An 18,046-nucleotide genomic window follows, 5' to 3' on the forward strand; every position below is an offset into this window, starting at 1 on the left:
GGATCAGGTCTTGACCTTGGATCAAGGTTCAACTAAAACTGAATTATGAAACTGCATTGTGGGTGAAGGATGTATTCCTTGTGTAAAATGTATAGTGTCAAAGGACAACTCTGTATGCAATACTCTTAATGCAATCACTTTACACATACAGTACAAAAATGACATAATAGGTCTTTTATTCCAACAGAATAATAACACATAAATAACAAAAAATGACAAATAATTGTATAGTCTACAAAAGTCTTATAGAAAGATGTTTATGGCAACCTGTCATACATGACAACATTTTATGCATTGCCATCTACAGGCGAAGACCTGAAGCTATACATGGCACCATGGCTTGGGACAGCTGGACTGAAGACCTTAGAACACGGCTATCCAGCTGGAATCCTGAAATCTCATGATATTGCTTACCTAGATGTGTAGCTTGATATGAAACATACATTTCTCTATGTGTAGGTTTTCTGCCAATATAAGCATCTCCTATAAACTTTTAGCCCTATTTATGGACCTTTTAGCCCTATTTATGGACCTTTTAGACCTATTTATTGACCCTTTTAATGCTTTTACGAATTGGCGTTGGAATCTTTTGCCAGCAAAACAGTAAAGGACAGGGTTGACACAACTATTGGAAAAGGCTGCGCAAAGAGTGAATGGTATTACCACATTGAGACTGTGAATGGTCCCACAGTTGGTAATGATTCCAAATCGAGCTAACCACTTGAAGATGTTCAAGATGTGAAGTGGCAACCAGCATATTAGGAAAGCAAGCACCATAGACACAACTACCTTTAGAATTTTGTCACTTTTGCTTTTCTTCACCTTATTCTTTGCAGACTCCAGAATTATTTTGTATATCATACAATAACATATTCCTTGTACAAGAAAAGGTATCACAAACCCAACCACATACTTCATTGAGTCCAGAAATATTGGCCAAAATAAGCTGTTTGGTGGATACCTCATACCACAAATAATTTGGCGAGAATAGTGTGAATAGTAAGTCTGTCGGAAGTACATTGATGGGGAGCTCATCACAAAAGCAGAAATCCAAATTAGAAGGGCTACAATCCTTGCCTTGATAAGAGTTCGCTTTTTGAGAGACTCCATTGGGCACACAATACAAAAGTAACGATCTATACTGAGGCAAGTAATCAGAAAAATGCTGGCGTACATGTTCACTGTAGACATTACACCACAGAGTTTGCACATCGTAGAACCGAAGATCCACTTGTATTTTCCTGCAAGGTCCACTGCCCAGAGTGGTAACGTGGTAAGAAAAAACAAGTCAGCGATAGCTAGGTTCACAATATAGATATTGGCCACTGACGTTTTGTGGAGACATGTCAGACCCACTAAGATGATCATGTTTCCAACAACCCCTGTTATGAAGATAAGCATGTACAGTATGGGAATCAGAACAAAATGATAGGAAGAACCCTTTTCTAGATGTGAGCAGTTTGTCGGGCCAACAACCCTAGAAGTCTGGAATATAACTCGATGTGATTGAGTTGATGAGTTTGAAGATAACAAATCCATGATCAGACAGAAGAAATTGAGTCTCCAAACCTGGAAGAAATATAGTTTGTGAATGTAATTTTATTGACACCTTTAATTCAAAGATCTGAATAGAACAAAACACAGACCGTTCAGACCTCACATTGTTAAACATTATGTAAAGCATTGCTCATTTGCTATCTGGATGAAGGGACCTCTGTATAATATTTTGTCCTTTTTATACAAGAGTATTAACACCACATATGTGAAGTACTGAGAAAGGTCTTCTTCCTACTGAATAATGTGTGTGAAAAACTTATTTTGATTACAGTAATTACCTGATATAAGCTTTTTATACCCTACAGTCATTTGAATATATCTTGATAGGCATATAGTAGAGCATGGGTGGATGCAGAAATATTGGTGGACCCTTTGCAGCAGAACAGAGGATTTGTCAAGCAAGGTCTTTTCTATCCATGGATCTAAAGGGTATCCAAGTAATTGCACACAGAACGTAGGAATTGCCAAGGGCAGCTCCTATCATAACTTCACCTTAGAGAATAACCACTTGGACCAGACACATGACTTTAGGATGTTGGTGCAAAGTTAGCAACAATCACGTTGAACAATGCTTGTGATTGTGGGCATCCAAGTTTGAGGACCCAACAGTTCTTATATCTCAGCAATAGTCATGACCTACTGTTTTGAGAAAACACCTTAGGGCCTGTTCACGTTACGTAAAGGCGTCAATTGCCAGGTTTCATTTATAGGTATCTATCTGGATTGCTAAAAATTTTACATTTATTTGTAAACCTCATCTACTGCTTTGTTTTCATCCTGACAGTCAGAATTGTATCATATCTAGGGCCTGTTCACATTATGTTCAGGCCTCCATCTTCAGGTTCCATCACCAAAAACAGCATCCAGACTGAAACCTGAATAGAACCATAGGCACCCATTACTCAAAGGAAAGACAACATGGTCTCAATTTGAGCAGATTTCTGCTCCTGTCCTGCATTTGTGCTGGAGAAAAAAATTGGCCTACTACACCTGGGCTGACTATGACGGTATTAGTGTATCTTGATGCCACCAGGAATTCCTGTTGGAGCCAAGATTGACAAGGGGGTGACACCCCCTGTAACTGATTGGCTGCACAGTGTCTTGCCCAGAAGGTCCTGCAAGTCCACAAAACATTCATACTAAAGCCATAGAGCAGCCGCCGGCGCTGCAGCTGCGCACCCCCGGGACCAAGTGCCTTACCCCGGGGGATATATTCATATTCCACAACACTTCTGCTCGATTCACAACAAGCAACCAATCAGGTTGCTGGAATTGTGATTCAGCCAACCCAAACAACCAATCACGATGAATCAGCCAACCCAAACAACCAATCAGGTTGCTGGTATTGTGATTTAGCCAACTGAAACAACCAATCAGGTTGTGAATAAAAAATAGAAGTGTTGTGGAATATAAATATTTGCTACCCGGGGTCCGAGAACATGCAACCACCGCCTCACTGTACAGAAGTGACAGTGCTTTGCCGGCAGCAGTGCTCACCGACCATTTATGCGGCCGTCGGAACCGAGATGACATGCACCGGCCGCTATGGAGGCGTGATGCGGCCGCCGCCACTGGGTGGTCAGCAGGCAGCCACAGAGCAGGCATGGCAGAAATGCCGGGCGGGACGGAGAGGTGAGCGGCCGGCCGCTTAGCAAGCATGGCACTAATGGTGGCCAGGACAGAGCACACAGGCTGCAGCATCTGCATAGATTTGTCTCTGCGCTACAGCCTTAGCCTGAGGGTTACTATAGTTGTTAGGCTTACATTATGACAGGTAAATGCTGCCATGTTACAGCGGTAACATGCCAGCATTTACAGGTAATAATCTACGGCTAAGAACTATAGTAACCCTCAGGCTAAGGCTGCAGAGCTGGGACAGATCTTTGCACTGTGCTGCTAGGACCTTGCTGCCTTGACCCTATCGGCAGCTGGGGGTGTGAGAGGGCTGTTCCTCCTGTAATGTCCCTAGCTTCCGTTGGCGTCAAGATACACTAATACCGACTATGACAACCAAGCAGCAATTTTTGGAACTACCTATGAAATCTTATAGGAAATACTCCACTTGCCAAGCACTGCAATTGACGGTATAGTTCTGGGAGATAACTGTAGCAAAGGAAGAAGTACGGTAGATTGTGTTTCTAAAAAGGCTCACGTATAGAACATTTGTAACATAGCATACGAACTTAAAGACAAAGAAACTCTAAGTATATGAAGATGTCTACTTATTTGTAGTAACCCTGTATATTGCTTGCTGATTCATAAGAGTTAAATTATGGTTTCAGGACTACCCAGTCTCTTTGTGCCTACTCTTCTCCCAGATATGTACTCAGTGGTCTGAATTAGAATATGTAGCAAGTTAGTAGACCAACTAGTTGCTCTAAGTAAATTGGAGAACATCCAGTTGTAATGATATAATTCAGCAGTGTATTGTATCTCAAGTTATATTATGAAGCCTGACAAGCTGGTCATGTGTATATATATATATATATATATATATATATATATATATATATATATATATATATATATATGCTTATGTATCGGAAGTTTACGCACTGCTGTTACTGTAATCACAGTGGTAGCAATTTGCTAAGGACTTATGGACAAAGATAAATATCATTGTAATTAGATACGGTAATTATTGCTGTATAGTTTATGAGAAATGTTTGCTCAGGAAATCTACATGTGGTCATCATCAGTTTGAAAACTTCCTCAAGCCTTTCTAATATTTACTCACACTTGCATATATTCACACACCCAAGTATGTATGTTTTTAAAGTAGTATGCATTAGACTGTACATGATATAATGTACAAATTCCTAGATACATTAGACCTAAGCTTGAGGACTGAAGTTTGACAAGATTTATAAATACAACTTGAGATACAATACACTGCTGAATTATATCATCACCACTGGATGTTCTTCAATTTACTTATAGTAAATAGTTTGTCTACTCATTTCCTAAATATTTCAATTCAGATTCGGAGTGGTACAGATCTGAGAGCAGAGTAGGTGCAAGAGACCAGGCAGTCCTCAAGCCATAATTTTCTCAACTTTTATGAATCAGCAAGCAATATACAGGGTTACTGCAGAAGAAGTAAATATTTACTTACATAGTTTCTTAGTATGTATTAGTGTGCATATATATATATATATATATAAAATCAATTACACCACAACTTAACCTTATCACCTAAAAGTAATTTCCCTGAAAGTATTGTATCACTTTAAATAGCACTATACATCTACAGATTTTTATAAGGCAAAAACTTACCAAAGTCCTTGGAATCACTGCTCAGTTGCTTCTGGCTATAATCTGCAGCTATTAGACAACCTATCTGAACAGTGACAACAGCTAAACACAGAGCTTTGTTTGAAAACGATCCCAAGAAATACATCTATAGAAGGTTATTATAGTCGTACTCCAGCATTTTTCCATAATGTCGTGTAGGAGCTACACCGGCTTCATTCCCTCCTGTCTGTTATGAAGAGTGTAGAATTTTCCTGGACATCCAGCATCCTGACAGCCACTTTTACAGTGCTAGGGTCATCACTGGTCTTATCAGCATCTGGGTGGAGTGTATCTGTCGCCTACACCATTAATAGACCATCCCTGCAGGTACTGTGTACAATATGTAGTCTTCATGGATGATTCAGCACTCAGTGTTCATGTAACAGTACATATGTCATTACTGATGCTTTCTACTATTACTTGTAAACCATCAATATAAATAAATAGTACAGGTTCATTAAAGGGGTTGTCCCGCGGCAGCAAGTGGGTCTATACACTTCTGTATGGCCATATTAATGCACTTTGTAATGTACATTGTGCATTAATTATGAGCCATACAGAAGTTATAAGAAGTTTTTCACTTACCTGCTCCGTTGCTAGCGTCCTCGTTTCCATGGAGCCGACTAATTTTCGGCGTCTAATGGCCAAATTAGCCGCGCTTGCGCAGTCCGGGTCTTCTTCTTTTCTCAATGGGGCTCCGTGTAGCTCCGTGTAGCTCCGCCCCGTCACGTGCCGATTCCAGCCAATCAGGAGGTTGGAATCGGCAATGGACCGCACAGAAGCCCTGCGGTCCACCGAGGGAGAAGAATCCGGCGGCCATCTTCAACCGGTAAGTAAGAAGTCACCGGAGCGCGGGGATTCAGGTAAGCGCTGTGCGTTTTTTTTTTTAAGTCCCTGCATCGGGGTTGTCTCGCGCCGAACGGGGGGGGGGGGGGTTGAAAAAAAATAAAATAAACCGTTTCGGCGCGGGACAACCCCTTTAAACCGGTATATTATGATGGACCTCACTGACATTCATCAGTACAGGGGCTCTGTGGGAGTTAAAAAAAAGTTAAGAGGACTTAACCCTTTCCAATCCACTGTCTGACGTCTGAAGACATTATGATTTAGGGCTCCGATGTTGGGAGACGTTCATCGGGGTTCACTTACTGTATATCGCAAGCCTCTCTGCTGTCTAAGCCTATCCAATGTGTCACCTCATGCAGTACTGGCTTTAGCCAGCATATAGCGCCGTTGTATAACAGCAGAAAAACAGTAAGCCCCCTAGGAAAACCAGGATACAAATTTGATTGGGAAGGGTTAAAATCAATAAAAATTGAATACTCACCTATCCTGGCAGCTCCCTGCCCAGCGCTGCAGCCCCAGTGCCCACTGCACGGAACTCGGAAGAAGTGACGGGTGGTCTTGTACCGTTCATTGTGCATGTAACAGCTTAGGCTGAATCACAGAGGCAGAGGGAACTAATTTATAAAATGCCCAAATCACAGAAGATCCCTTAAAACTATAATATTTTATTACTGTTACATTGAAACACACACTTTGGGCTCAAGACACTCATCAACTGATGAAAAAATAAGACAAAACAACAATGAACAGATCACACGTGCTGGTATAGGTCACGGTGTTACCACATAAAGGAAGTATGATTTTAGACTCAGTTTATACATCTCAGGTATGGCTACACAGTTCTCGTGCCATAGGGACTTCCCATTAGAGGGACAATATATACATGGAGGGATAGGACGTTATCAATCTCCCTAGTTGTGTCTCCCATATATCTGAGATATTATAGTGTAATTGGTTAGAATCACCCCTCAGTATAGGATATTGTCCCAATTTAGTGCTTTCATTCACTGGTTTGGTTGATAGACTTGACCAACCATCTTCTAATATTCATATGTAATTAGCCTAGGGGAACAAAAAATTCTAGACCTTAGTGAGTTGATGTAATCACTGACTGAATCGAGACGTTTAATGATTGATTCAAAATGGATGGTTCAATGCATTTCAGTCAGACCCACGACTTTTCAAGAACCGGGTGGTCAATTGTTTAGAGTACATATGTCCATCAATGTGGAAAGTTTGACAGATATATGAATCAATGTAGATATAGCTCAGTAGTTAGTTGTTTGTGCTAAAGAATAATTGCTGGTATATCATGATTTTTAATAGTTGCAAAATAATTTTTTGGGACGGCTCAAGATAGATTTTATAGGGGTCCCAAATAATTCTGATATTAGCTCTCCTAATTGGCAGGTGTAAATTTGGTATTTATACACCGCCTCGTAGCAGCTACCATTGGTGTGTAGCTACCGTTGGTCTACCCGATTTGATAATATCGGTAACGTAGAGATGGTTTATTATTCTATAACACCATTCTCCTGCTGTATAGACCAGTATCTCAGAGCTCAGAGAAAAAGAGATAAAGATTAGGGAAACAATACCCCTCAGGTTAAATCTAGATCTGCAAGGAGGTCAGCAGATTTGCTAGTTTAACTCACTAGACCTGCGGTCAAATGTTAGTGACCCAGTTTACTGACTGTCTAGACTCAGCAAGCATAGGAGGAAACAATACCCCTCCACTTAAATCTAGATCTGCAGAAAGGTCAGCAAACTTGCTAGTATAGCTAACTGAACCCTTGGTCAAATAGTCTTGACTCAGTTAACTAACTGTCTACACTGAATTAAAGCGCTGAATGGAGAGCAATTTTCTTTAGGCTAAATTAGATAGAGGTTGGTGTAGCCTCCTGCCCTGATGGTGGGTAGAGATGGCTACCTACCCACCATCAGGGCAGGAGGCTACACCAACCTCTATCTAATTTAGCCTAAAGAAAATTGCTCTCCATTATAACATTGAGATGCAGAGGAGAGGGGGAACACCCATCTTGATCTAAATAAATGTTTACACACAGAAATTTGAGACTTAAAAAAACACAAGACAGTCTGAGCTGAGAGATAAATACTAAATCAGTCCACTGAGCTGAGGAACTGTGACAGTTTTATGATGTGTCTTATCTCTAATGCACATAGAAGATGGAAATACTACCTCAGCAGCACCACCTATTGGATGGAAACATTCTTACAATCAATTTCTGAATTTTTATGAGACAAACAAAAAACAAACAATAATTGGGAAGAGGACACCCATCTTGACCTCCTTTAGACTTTTCATATTCCTTATGCAAGTTTCATTCATTAGCCTGAAGAAGGGTCAATATCCCAAAAGCTCGCAACATCATGTATTTTTTTAGCCATTAAAAGGTATCATATCTACAAGATTACTTGGTTTGTCTTACTGGGAACAATCACACTTTACTGTCTTTTATGGTCACATTCTGTAGTTAAATGGGTTACGATAAGATGAGAATCCCAAGGATGGGGATCCCGAAGGTTCCCTCATGAACATTGGGGAGAACATGCATGGGATCCACGATTCTAACCACTTAATTGACAGCACTGGAGATTGCAGAGCGTTTGTACTTGGCAATTTCAGGGCTGTCACTGAAATGAACGCATGCGATTCCAGCGATCGAACCACCATCGATCATTAAGTTATCCCCTATCTTGTGGATAGGGATAACTTTATATTTTGATACACCCCTATTAATTCTTAAAGGGCTTTTCCAGCATTATACTATTGATAACCTATCCTCATAAGGTCTGAAACCTTGCACTCTCATCAATCAGCTACTCTAAAGGAGCCGCAGTACGCTAGAGGAAGCACAACACTGTCAACTATGCAGTGGCCAGGAATGGTAGTGCAGCTCTCTAAAAATGAATGGAAGAGAACTGCAGTACCATTGCGGACCACTGCACAGTGGACGGTGTTGTACTACTTCTTCAACTATGTTTACAGCAAACAGCTGATCAGTGTGGGTGCTATTGATGACCTATACTGAGGGTACGTCATTAATAGTCTAATGCAGAGAAATCCCTATAATATCCCATTGGTGTTTATGTGCATATAAATTAATGCTCCTAATTGTACCACATAATGTTTGTTTTTTTAGTAAAAAGAGATAGACTTTGCTGTTATCCAGTAAAGAGAAGAATTGAGAGATAACCCTTTAATGTGACAGCTGTCATGGCAACTTCATGGAAAATGTATTACAGTATTATATGGAGGCAATTCAGAATAATACATGAAATGGTAAAACAGACATTGCTTGTTAGTGGTGTTCTGCTCTGGCACTTAGAGAGGCTCCCATAATGTCTCTCTCGGTCAATACATGATAATTTCAAGGGTTTTGTAGGACAAAAAGCAGATGATTTTCTTAAGTATCAGTGCTTCTATAGTTAATATCAATCTGCAAAATGCATTATTATTTTTTTCTAACCAGGTGGCCAATATATCTAACAGTACAGAAAGTGATAATTATCACCAAGTGATACATTGTAGCTGAGTTTTTACTTATCCAATGAAAAGAATGTTCAATCTTAGAACTGAAGGTAACTGGTTTATAAAAGGCAGCTTTAGGCATAGCATGCATGTCACTAGCTTTTTAAACTTTAAGTCCTCTAGCCATGAGACAAGCAAACACAGTCATGACCATCTTTGGCTTCACCTCCACCAAGTCTTCTGGCAAGGCATAAACTCTTGCACCGATCTTCCTTGCCATTGATATCGCATATCTGCATTGAAAAGTTAAAAACATGTTAAATCCAGTGGCAGTGACAGCCTATGGCCGTTAGAAACGTTTTATGACTCTTATCTTCTAAATGTGCCTCCGCTATCTGAGTTGAAAATGTAATAATTTCTCCCTAAGCAATGATCATTATAGTCATAAAAGGAAAGTAGAGTATTCCATTACACAGTTTCCTTTCAGCACTTACAGATACTTTGGTGTACGGTACATTTATTCTAAGCTTTATTAAAGGGATTTCTGGGAGCAGCAAAAAAAGTTATTACTTAGAGCAACCTAATTGTCCTTTTACAATCACCTATATAATTCTAGTGATGAGCCACAATCAACAAGATGAGCACTCATGTATCTGGTCTTTATACATGTCAGCTGAAAGTGTATGCGGGACAAATGATCATTCATGCGATTGTTCTTTCTCCATACAATTTCATGGCTGTCAGCAGCACATCCCCTGTTTACAAGGGAAGATGTGCTAACAACAACAATAATTATTACTGCAGTACAGAAGGCACAGTTAGTTGACTAACAAGTATTGCTCTTTCATAGGTAGGTATTTATGAGATATTCGACAAAAAATGATTTGATGATAATAAGTGATTGTTGTTATTGTTGTTTTTAGCTGTTTAGTTGTTCACGACCCTTGGCGACCCTAAAGGTGAGCTCCCTCCATGTTTTTTGGTTTGGCATGGCTTCTTTCAGTTATGTGATATCCATGCCAGTATCAGCTCTGACAGTATCAGCCATCATGTCCTTTGGTGGCCGGGTCTTCTTTTGCCACTGATCTGTCCAAGTATTATAGATTTTTCTAGTGACTCTGCTCGCATTACATGGCCAAAATACGTGAGCCCGGTCATCTTGCCCTCCAGTGATATATCAGGTCTTATACGATTCAGGACTTCTCTGTTTGTTACTCTCGCTATCCAGGACATACGCAGCAGCTTTCACCAACACCACAGATCAAATGCATCAATCCTCCTTCTATCAGCTTTTCTTACAGTCCAGCTTTCACATCCATACATGGCGATGGGGAAAATTATGGTTTGCACTATCCTGCATTTAGTTGCTATACTGATATCCCTACTTTTCCAGATTTTGTCCATGTTTAGCATTTCTCTTCACCCCAATGCTATCCTACATTTTATCTCTGGTATAGATTCTCCATCCTGGTCATATTTCAAACCAAGGAAGATGAAGTCTCGCACGCATTCTATGACCTCATTGTCGATTTTGATTTGAATTTGGCCATTTTTTGCAGTTGTGCTAATTTTAGTCTTCTTTAAGTTCAGGTAGAGGCCATTTTTTCCACTTTTAATCTTCCATATCAGCTACTTCAGACCAGCTTCTGTTTCTGCAAGCAGAGTTGTGTCATCCGCATAAAGGAGATTGTTGATGTTTCTTCCACCTATTTTCACCCCGTTCTCCAATTCGTCTAGCTCCATTTTACGCATGATCACTTCCGCATTAAGGTTAAACAAGAAGGGTGAGAGGATGCAGCCCAGTCGGACACCTTTGCCGATCCCAAACCAATCTGTGATTACTTGATACTATTGATATTTGATTACCGTATGTCACATAAAAGGTAAAGACGGATGAAAAAATTGTTTTAACAATTCTACTGGTTGTGAAACATTCAGCTCGTACTTACTTAGCATTGTTGAGTTTCTCATGATCCTCTAAGTCTTGTGTTTTCAGAATGTCATAGTTAATGGATCCAGGCTGAATTGCGTCAATTAAATCCAATACTGGCATGCTGGTGCTGATTTTACCATCCTGTTTATATACATTGTAATAAATGTAATTAATACATTTAGCAATATGTTAGGCCTTTTTCACACAAATGTATTTTTCATCATTACTGAGTATTTTGTGGTGCGTAATACGGAGCAACTATCTATGGGACTAGTCACATGGGTATGTAGATTACGTGTGAACTAATTTTACCTGATATCCAGTGGAAACTAGCCATTGAAATATAAGGAGAGTGTTTGAAATATGGATACATCTATATGTCATCTTTGTACCATCACTGTTGGATCCCTATTTGAAAGCAACTGTCCTTCAATGTGCATTATTTTAGTTTTACCTTGAAGCCAGAGATGGTTGATGTCTTTCCAGCCTGTTGGAGTGTTTCATTCACCCAGGTAATAATTGTGTCATCATTAACTTTCTGTCCTCCTCCAATGTCCTGCAGGATATTCAGTGTATGTCTTTAAAATAAAGCAGGTATAAAAATATTAAGCTGTTAACCTTATGATATAAGAGTAATTTGTATATACGGATTATTCAAACCGCAGTGCTTGTTTACAGACATGACTGGCACACAGATGGTGTCCATGGGCTGTCCAATGCTTTCGATTTTACTGACAGAGCATGTCTCACTCATGTGAATAAGCCCTAGCACTTGGCAATGAGATTTAAGTAATGTTTGCTATGACTATAGAAAAAACCTTAAAGGGGTTGTCCCGTGATAGCAAGTGGGGTTAAGCACTTCTGTATGGCCATATTAGCCCTTAGTGACGGAGCTTTTTTGCTTTTTTCCAGTTTTGTTTTTTCCTACTCCCTTTTAAAAAATCGTAGCTCCTTAATTTATCCATCGACGTCGCTGTGTGTGGGCTTGTTTTTTGCGGGATGAGTTGTACTTTTCAATGGCACTATTTATTGTACCATATAATTTACTGAAAAACTTTTTAAAAATTCTTAGCGGAGAGAAATGGAAAAAAAACGACATTCCACCATCTTTCGGTGCGTCCTGTTTCTACAGCACACAAATTGCAACAAAAACGACCTGATATTTTTATTCTATGGGTCAGTACGATTGCTACGATACCAAATTTGTATAGTATTTTTTTTGCTGTAGTACTTTTATTAATTTTTTTTAAGATATTTAATTTTTTTCAATTATTTTCTGCGGTCATTTTGTGCGCGCAATACCTTTTTTATTTTTCCGTCGACGTAGTTGTGCAAGGGCTCATTTTTTGCGGGATGTCCTGAAATTTCCGTTAGTATCAATTTGGAATACGTACGACTTTTTGATCACTTTTTATTGCGTTTTTTTCTGGGAGACATGGTAACTAGAAAAGTGTATTTCTGGCGTTCTTTATTTTTTTTTTTCAGACGACGTTCACCATGTGGGAAAAATAATGCACTACTTTGATAGATCGGACTTTTACGGACGCGGCAATATCAAATACATATTTTTATTTTATGATTTTGATTTTTTAATAATGGATATGGCAAAAGGGGGGTGATTTAAACTTTAATAACTTTTTTTTTTTTAACAATTAAAAAAACTTTATTGATTTTTTTTTTTACATTACTTTGAAGTCCCCCTGGGGGACTTTAACATGCGATGCTTTGATTGCTCCTGCAGTATGACGTAATACTATAGCATTACGTCATACTGCTTTTTTACAGGCAGTCTTTCAAGCCACCCTATGTGGATGGCTTGATAGGCAGTCTGCTAAGGCAGCCCTGGGGCCATTCATTAGGCCCCCGGCTGCCATGACACCTGCATGGCTCCCCCGATCTCACCGCGGGGGGGCCGTGCGGGACCCCCGAACAGCGTTCGGGGGATTTAAATGCCGCTGTCAGAATTGACAGCGGCATTTAAAGGGTTAATAGCCGCGATCAGCCGAGCGCAGCTATTGCCCGCGGGTGTCAGCTGTAATAAACAGCTGATGCCCGCGCTGTATGGAGGGAGATAGCGCCGCTACCTCCCTACATACACGCCCTGCAACAGCAGGACGTAGTTTTATGATAGGGCTGTCACTAAGGGGTTAATGCACTTTGTAATATACATCGTGCATTAAATATTGGCCATACAGAAGTTATACACTTACCCCTCCGGTGCTGGCGTCCCCGTCTCCATGGCGCCGACTAAAGCTGCCTTCTCTCTGGATTAAACGCGCTTGCGCTGTCTCCCCTCTTCTGTCCGGCTCCGGCGTGCTCGCGCTGCAGAGGTCTGCGCAGAAGACCTCTGCAGCGCGAGCACGCCGGAGCCGGACAGAAGAGGGGAGACAGCGCAAGCGCGTCTAATCCAGGGAGAAGGCAGCTTTAGTCAGCGCCATGGAGACGGGGATGCCAGCACCGGAGGGGTAAGTGTATAACTTCTGTATGGCCAATATTTAATGCACAATGTGCATTACAAAGTGCATTAATATGGCCATACAGAAGTGCTTAACCCCACTTGCTATCACGGGACAATCCCTTTAAATGCCTTTTTGTATTTCTACCCGGTGCAAGTACATCTTGTGACATCTTCACATACTTGCCAACAGTCTCATTTTTCACGAGACTGTCCCACAAAAAGATCCCAAAAGTTAATTACTGTACCTTCTCATTAACTGCCATATCAAAGCAAGTGTGAGTGTCCGATTTCCTTCATGCAAGTCTTGTCCAGCTATGCCAACTAGAGAAAACTTGGCCTTGTTCTTCCCCAGGTCTACAGCATAGTTACAGTTTTCAAGCTATAAAAATATGAAACCATAAAAGAAAAAAAGTCTGAAGCATTTTGGCTACAATGCACTTGTATAGGATCCTTAAAGGGGTTTTCCATGACTGCAATATTGATGACCTATCCTGAGGATGGGTCATCAATATCAGATCGCTGGGGGTTGTTTGAAGAAGCTGTGATGTCAGGCGAGTGCTACGGCCTCTTCACTGCATGCCATACCATACATTTTGTAGTGCTGGTATAGGTGCTTGAATGGGACTGAGCTGCTCTCTAGCCGCATGACGAATGAATGCGATGCCACTGAACTGGGAAGAGGCCATGGCACTCAATATTGGAGTCCAGGAAAACCCATTTAAGCTTGCAAAGAGTCATGAAATAGAATTTTGCTGCACAATTCCAATTTTACATTTCTCATTCAACCTTAATGTTTTTGTGAATTAGGTTAGTTGTCACATAATTCATGGTTTAACATGATTTACATTTTAAAACTGGTCCAAAATTGCCAGTTAAAATTTGAAATGGAAACATTACGCCCTCTGAAGCTTTCCATAGCATTGCTATGGAAAGCGCCGGCACACTGTCCATGAGCGGAGAATCATGCTGCGAATTGCCCCAATTCTCCGCAGTCAGATAGGGCTGACCGACGGTGAATCGGCGTCGGCTCCAGCTCCCGGGCAGCGGCTGCCGCAACGCCCGTGGACAGGGGGCCTAAAACAACTTTCTGCCATTGTTCAATGTAAACATAATAACATGCTGTAGAAAATCAGTAATAAAATAAATATCTATCTAAGAAAGGTGACAGATAGGACCCACTTAGTTTGGATGGCCACTATTAGCTCTCAGACAACCTAATCTATCACTAGTTTGCTATAGTTAAAGGCATTGTCCAGTTGTAAATCACTGATGTCCTATCTGCAGCATTGATCATTAAGGGCTGCTACATGGAACCATCGCTGATCAGTTGTTTATCAGGTTGGTGTGCTAATGTAATTAGATGATTTCTGCAGAAAGCTGACTGCTCCCTTCCTACTGCAGTGGCCTGGCTTGGTATTGTAGTCTATTTGCTTTAATAGGAACTTTACCTTTAATACCAAGCCTGGCCACTACGGCAGGAACAGAGCTATCCAGTTGAAGTTGAAATCCGCTCACTGCATTAGCACACCATCATGGTAAACAGCTGATCAGCAATGATCCCAATTGGCAGACCCTTGTTGATCTACTAATAATAGCCTATCCTAAGGATAGGCCATCAATAGTTTACAACTACAAACCCCTTTATAAAGAATAAAAAAAACTCTTTGCCTTCCTTGTACTCTTTAGCATAAAGAGCTTTGACAGACAAGTGTATGAAACCAATGGGCTTGCTTTGTCACGTTCGTCTGTTTAAGTCCTAAAATTGAGAACACAGCTCTAGCGGTAAATGGACTCATGCAAGTAAGAACTAAATTTTTATTTAGTTCTTATTATTTTTAAGACTCATGGACATGGCAGAGTCAAAAGCCTAGAATCTACATGGAGGTTCATTGAATCACTGTACCTTTGTATTATAGAGCCATTAGCAATTGATGTGTTTCTATATGGTTCCTCTATGCACCACCATATTATGGTGATATGGCACACAAGTTTTCATGGCATGGATAACATATGCTTCTAGCCATAACAGCTGCATACAACTAAATTGGGTTCTATACATCAGGCCTTAAACTTAGTGGCTACTGTGTCCAGTCATAAGGATTGTAGATACCATGGTTCCCCAAAAATAAGACCCTGTCTTATATTAATTTCTGCCCCAAAAGAGGCGCTAGGTCTTATTTTCAAGGGATGTCTTATTAAACTTACCTAGCAGGCTCAGTCCAGGTCCCTCCCGCTGCTCTCCAGAGCTTCAACGTAGTTTTTGCAGTTCTAGGTCACCCACAGAAGATCACTTCCTGCTTACAGGATTCAAAAATCCCACCTCCAGGAAGCAATGGCTCTGATTGGTGCTTAAGCACTGCTCAGCCAATCAATGCAGCACTCAATGAACCAATGAGATGGCTCGGATTGGTTCACAGCCATCGCGTTGTAGAGGTGGGATTTATGAATTGGCTGAGCCGCGGCATTGATTGGCCAGTTCATAAATCCACCCTCCACAATGAAATGGCTGTGACTGGTCCAACGACCACTGCTCAACCAATCCATGCAGCGCTCAATGAACCAATCACAGCCATCGCAATGGTTCATCGAGCGCTGGATTGATTGGCTGAGCAGCGCCCGAGAACCAGTCAGAGCCATCGCTTCCTGGAGGCAGAATTTATGAATCCTGTAACCAGGAAGGACTGCAAGAAGCGTGTTGGAGCCCCGAAGAGCAGCAGGAGGGACCTGGACAAAACCTGCTAGGTAATATATTCCTGTTTTTTATGTAATGCAGCTAGGGCTTATTTTTGGGGTAGAGCTTATATTTCAAGCCTTACAAAGAAATCTTGGTAGGGCTTATTTTCAGGGTAGGTCTTCTTTTTGGGAAAACAGGGTATATGGCTATTGGCCCACAAAATTAGATTAATAGAATTAAAATATTATGTATTCTTTAGAAAGGATTGGGTTATTAATAGGGATGAGAGAGTATACTCGCTAAGGCACTACTCGCTCGAGTAATGTGCCTTAGCCGAGTATCTCCCTGCTCGTCCCTGAAGATTCGGGGGCCGCCGCAGCTGACAGGTGAGTTGCGGCGGGGAGCAGGGGAGAGCGGGCGGAAGAGAGGGAGAGAGAGATCTCCCCTCCGTTCCTCCCCGCTCTCCCCCGCAGCTCCCCGCCCCGCGCCGGCCCCCGAATCTTTCGGGACGAGCGGGGAGATACTCGGCTAAGGTACATTACTCGAGCAAGTAGTGCCTTAGCGAGTATACTCGCTCATCCCTAGTTATTAATTAATAATTTATAGTCTACCTATAGGAAACTTTATTCCTCCATAAATACAGTGTAAAAATCCTTTAACAGGATATATATTATTTAGGGAAAGATACCTTTTTCATTTTTTCTCCCAGTTTAGGGTAGGGTGGCTTATTTACTCTGCTCCAGTCCACAGGAACCTTTATCTTCTCATACAACTGGAATATGACCAAGGCATCTGATAGGTCACTGGGAAAAGCCAAGTTAACATTACATTTAATTGCTAAACTAACACAAAAGATCAAAATTCCTCTTTCAACATTTTTGAGGGGTTGTTCAATTCTACATGATTGATGATCTAGCCTCATAATAGCTTATCAAGACAGCTGCTTGTCAATGGAAATGTGTATGTTTAAGTGTCATCTAGATGTTGTCTTCAGTGTATAGCACCATTAATTCATCTGCAGATCTTACCTGTACAAATGATTGACTCGTGGATTAACTCCCAGTGAGTTCATCCAGTTCCTAAATGTTCGTTCTTCTCTTGTTTCACCTGCACAAATACAGTAATTCAATCACTTTTATGAGAAATAATATTGAAAATAAGGTCTTGTAATAATTCAACTTCATTTTTAACTTGGCTGGCCTGGTACTATCCTTACTTATTACACAACTGATTTTATTCATTACGTGATTGCTTTACTGGCATTAACTAGTAAGTAATGTAGGGTTCATTCTTATTAGAAAAACAGGAGCAAAAACGAATCCAATAGTACGTGGAAAAGACCAACACATTGCTGTATACTGTACCATACTATGTAACATTGAAATATGAATGGGTGCACTTATTAATATAAAGGTTGGTATGGGTCCAGATCACAATCTTTAGAATGTGCTAAAAACGTTGCAGGAGTCTTAATTTGGACTACCACTGATTTTCAGAATGAAAGAGGCTCCCTCAATCCTCAGAATCTAAGATCTTCTTAGCATGATCTAACAGTAAAATGTAATATTTCAGTCTATGCTGTATTGTTCTGTTATAAACGGGGTTTTTCACTGAAATACTATTGATGATTTATCATCAGGATAGGTCATCAATAGTTGATCGGCCAGGGTCCATCGCTTGGGACCCCGACCGATCAGCTTTGTGGGCGGATGCAGTCAGCGGCGCTATAACTGAGGTCGGATTTCAATGAGAGCTGTGCCTGCAGTTACAAGTGCCAGCCGCTACACAGAG

At 40.8% G+C, this 18,046-nt stretch overlaps 2 protein-coding genes across 3 annotated transcripts in view; both read right to left on the minus strand.

Annotated features, from left to right (window-relative positions):
• Nucleotides 1–314: 314 nt before the first annotated feature.
• Nucleotides 315–2,201, minus strand: LOC136612718 (type-2 angiotensin II receptor-like). The gene has a single exon (XM_066593278.1). It carries the CDS (start codon nucleotides 1,537–1,539, stop codon nucleotides 484–486), a length of 1,056 nt encoding a protein of 351 aa, XP_066449375.1. The 5' UTR covers nucleotides 1,540–2,201; the 3' UTR covers nucleotides 315–483.
• Nucleotides 2,202–8,903: 6,702 nt separating this feature from the next.
• LCP1 (lymphocyte cytosolic protein 1) overlaps nucleotides 8,904–18,046 on the minus strand; it is a 45,143-nt gene continuing 36,000 nt past the window's right edge. For both annotated transcript variants that reach the window (XM_066582070.1, XM_066582065.1), the window contains exons 11-16: nucleotides 17,284–17,362; nucleotides 16,944–17,058; nucleotides 13,827–13,960; nucleotides 11,578–11,701; nucleotides 11,140–11,264; nucleotides 8,904–9,483 (exon numbers count right to left, since the gene is read on the minus strand). In XM_066582070.1, the coding sequence (XP_066438167.1) occupies nucleotides 9,354–9,483; nucleotides 11,140–11,264; nucleotides 11,578–11,701; nucleotides 13,827–13,960; nucleotides 16,944–17,058; nucleotides 17,284–17,362 (707 nt within the window). In that variant the 3' untranslated portion in view covers nucleotides 8,904–9,353. The remainder of the gene's footprint in view (nucleotides 9,484–11,139; nucleotides 11,265–11,577; nucleotides 11,702–13,826; nucleotides 13,961–16,943; nucleotides 17,059–17,283; nucleotides 17,363–18,046) is intronic.

The sequence above is a fragment of the Eleutherodactylus coqui genome, chromosome 1, assembly GCF_035609145.1.
Source record: "Eleutherodactylus coqui strain aEleCoq1 chromosome 1, aEleCoq1.hap1, whole genome shotgun sequence".
Classification (NCBI taxonomy): domain Eukaryota; kingdom Metazoa; phylum Chordata; class Amphibia; order Anura; family Eleutherodactylidae; genus Eleutherodactylus; species Eleutherodactylus coqui.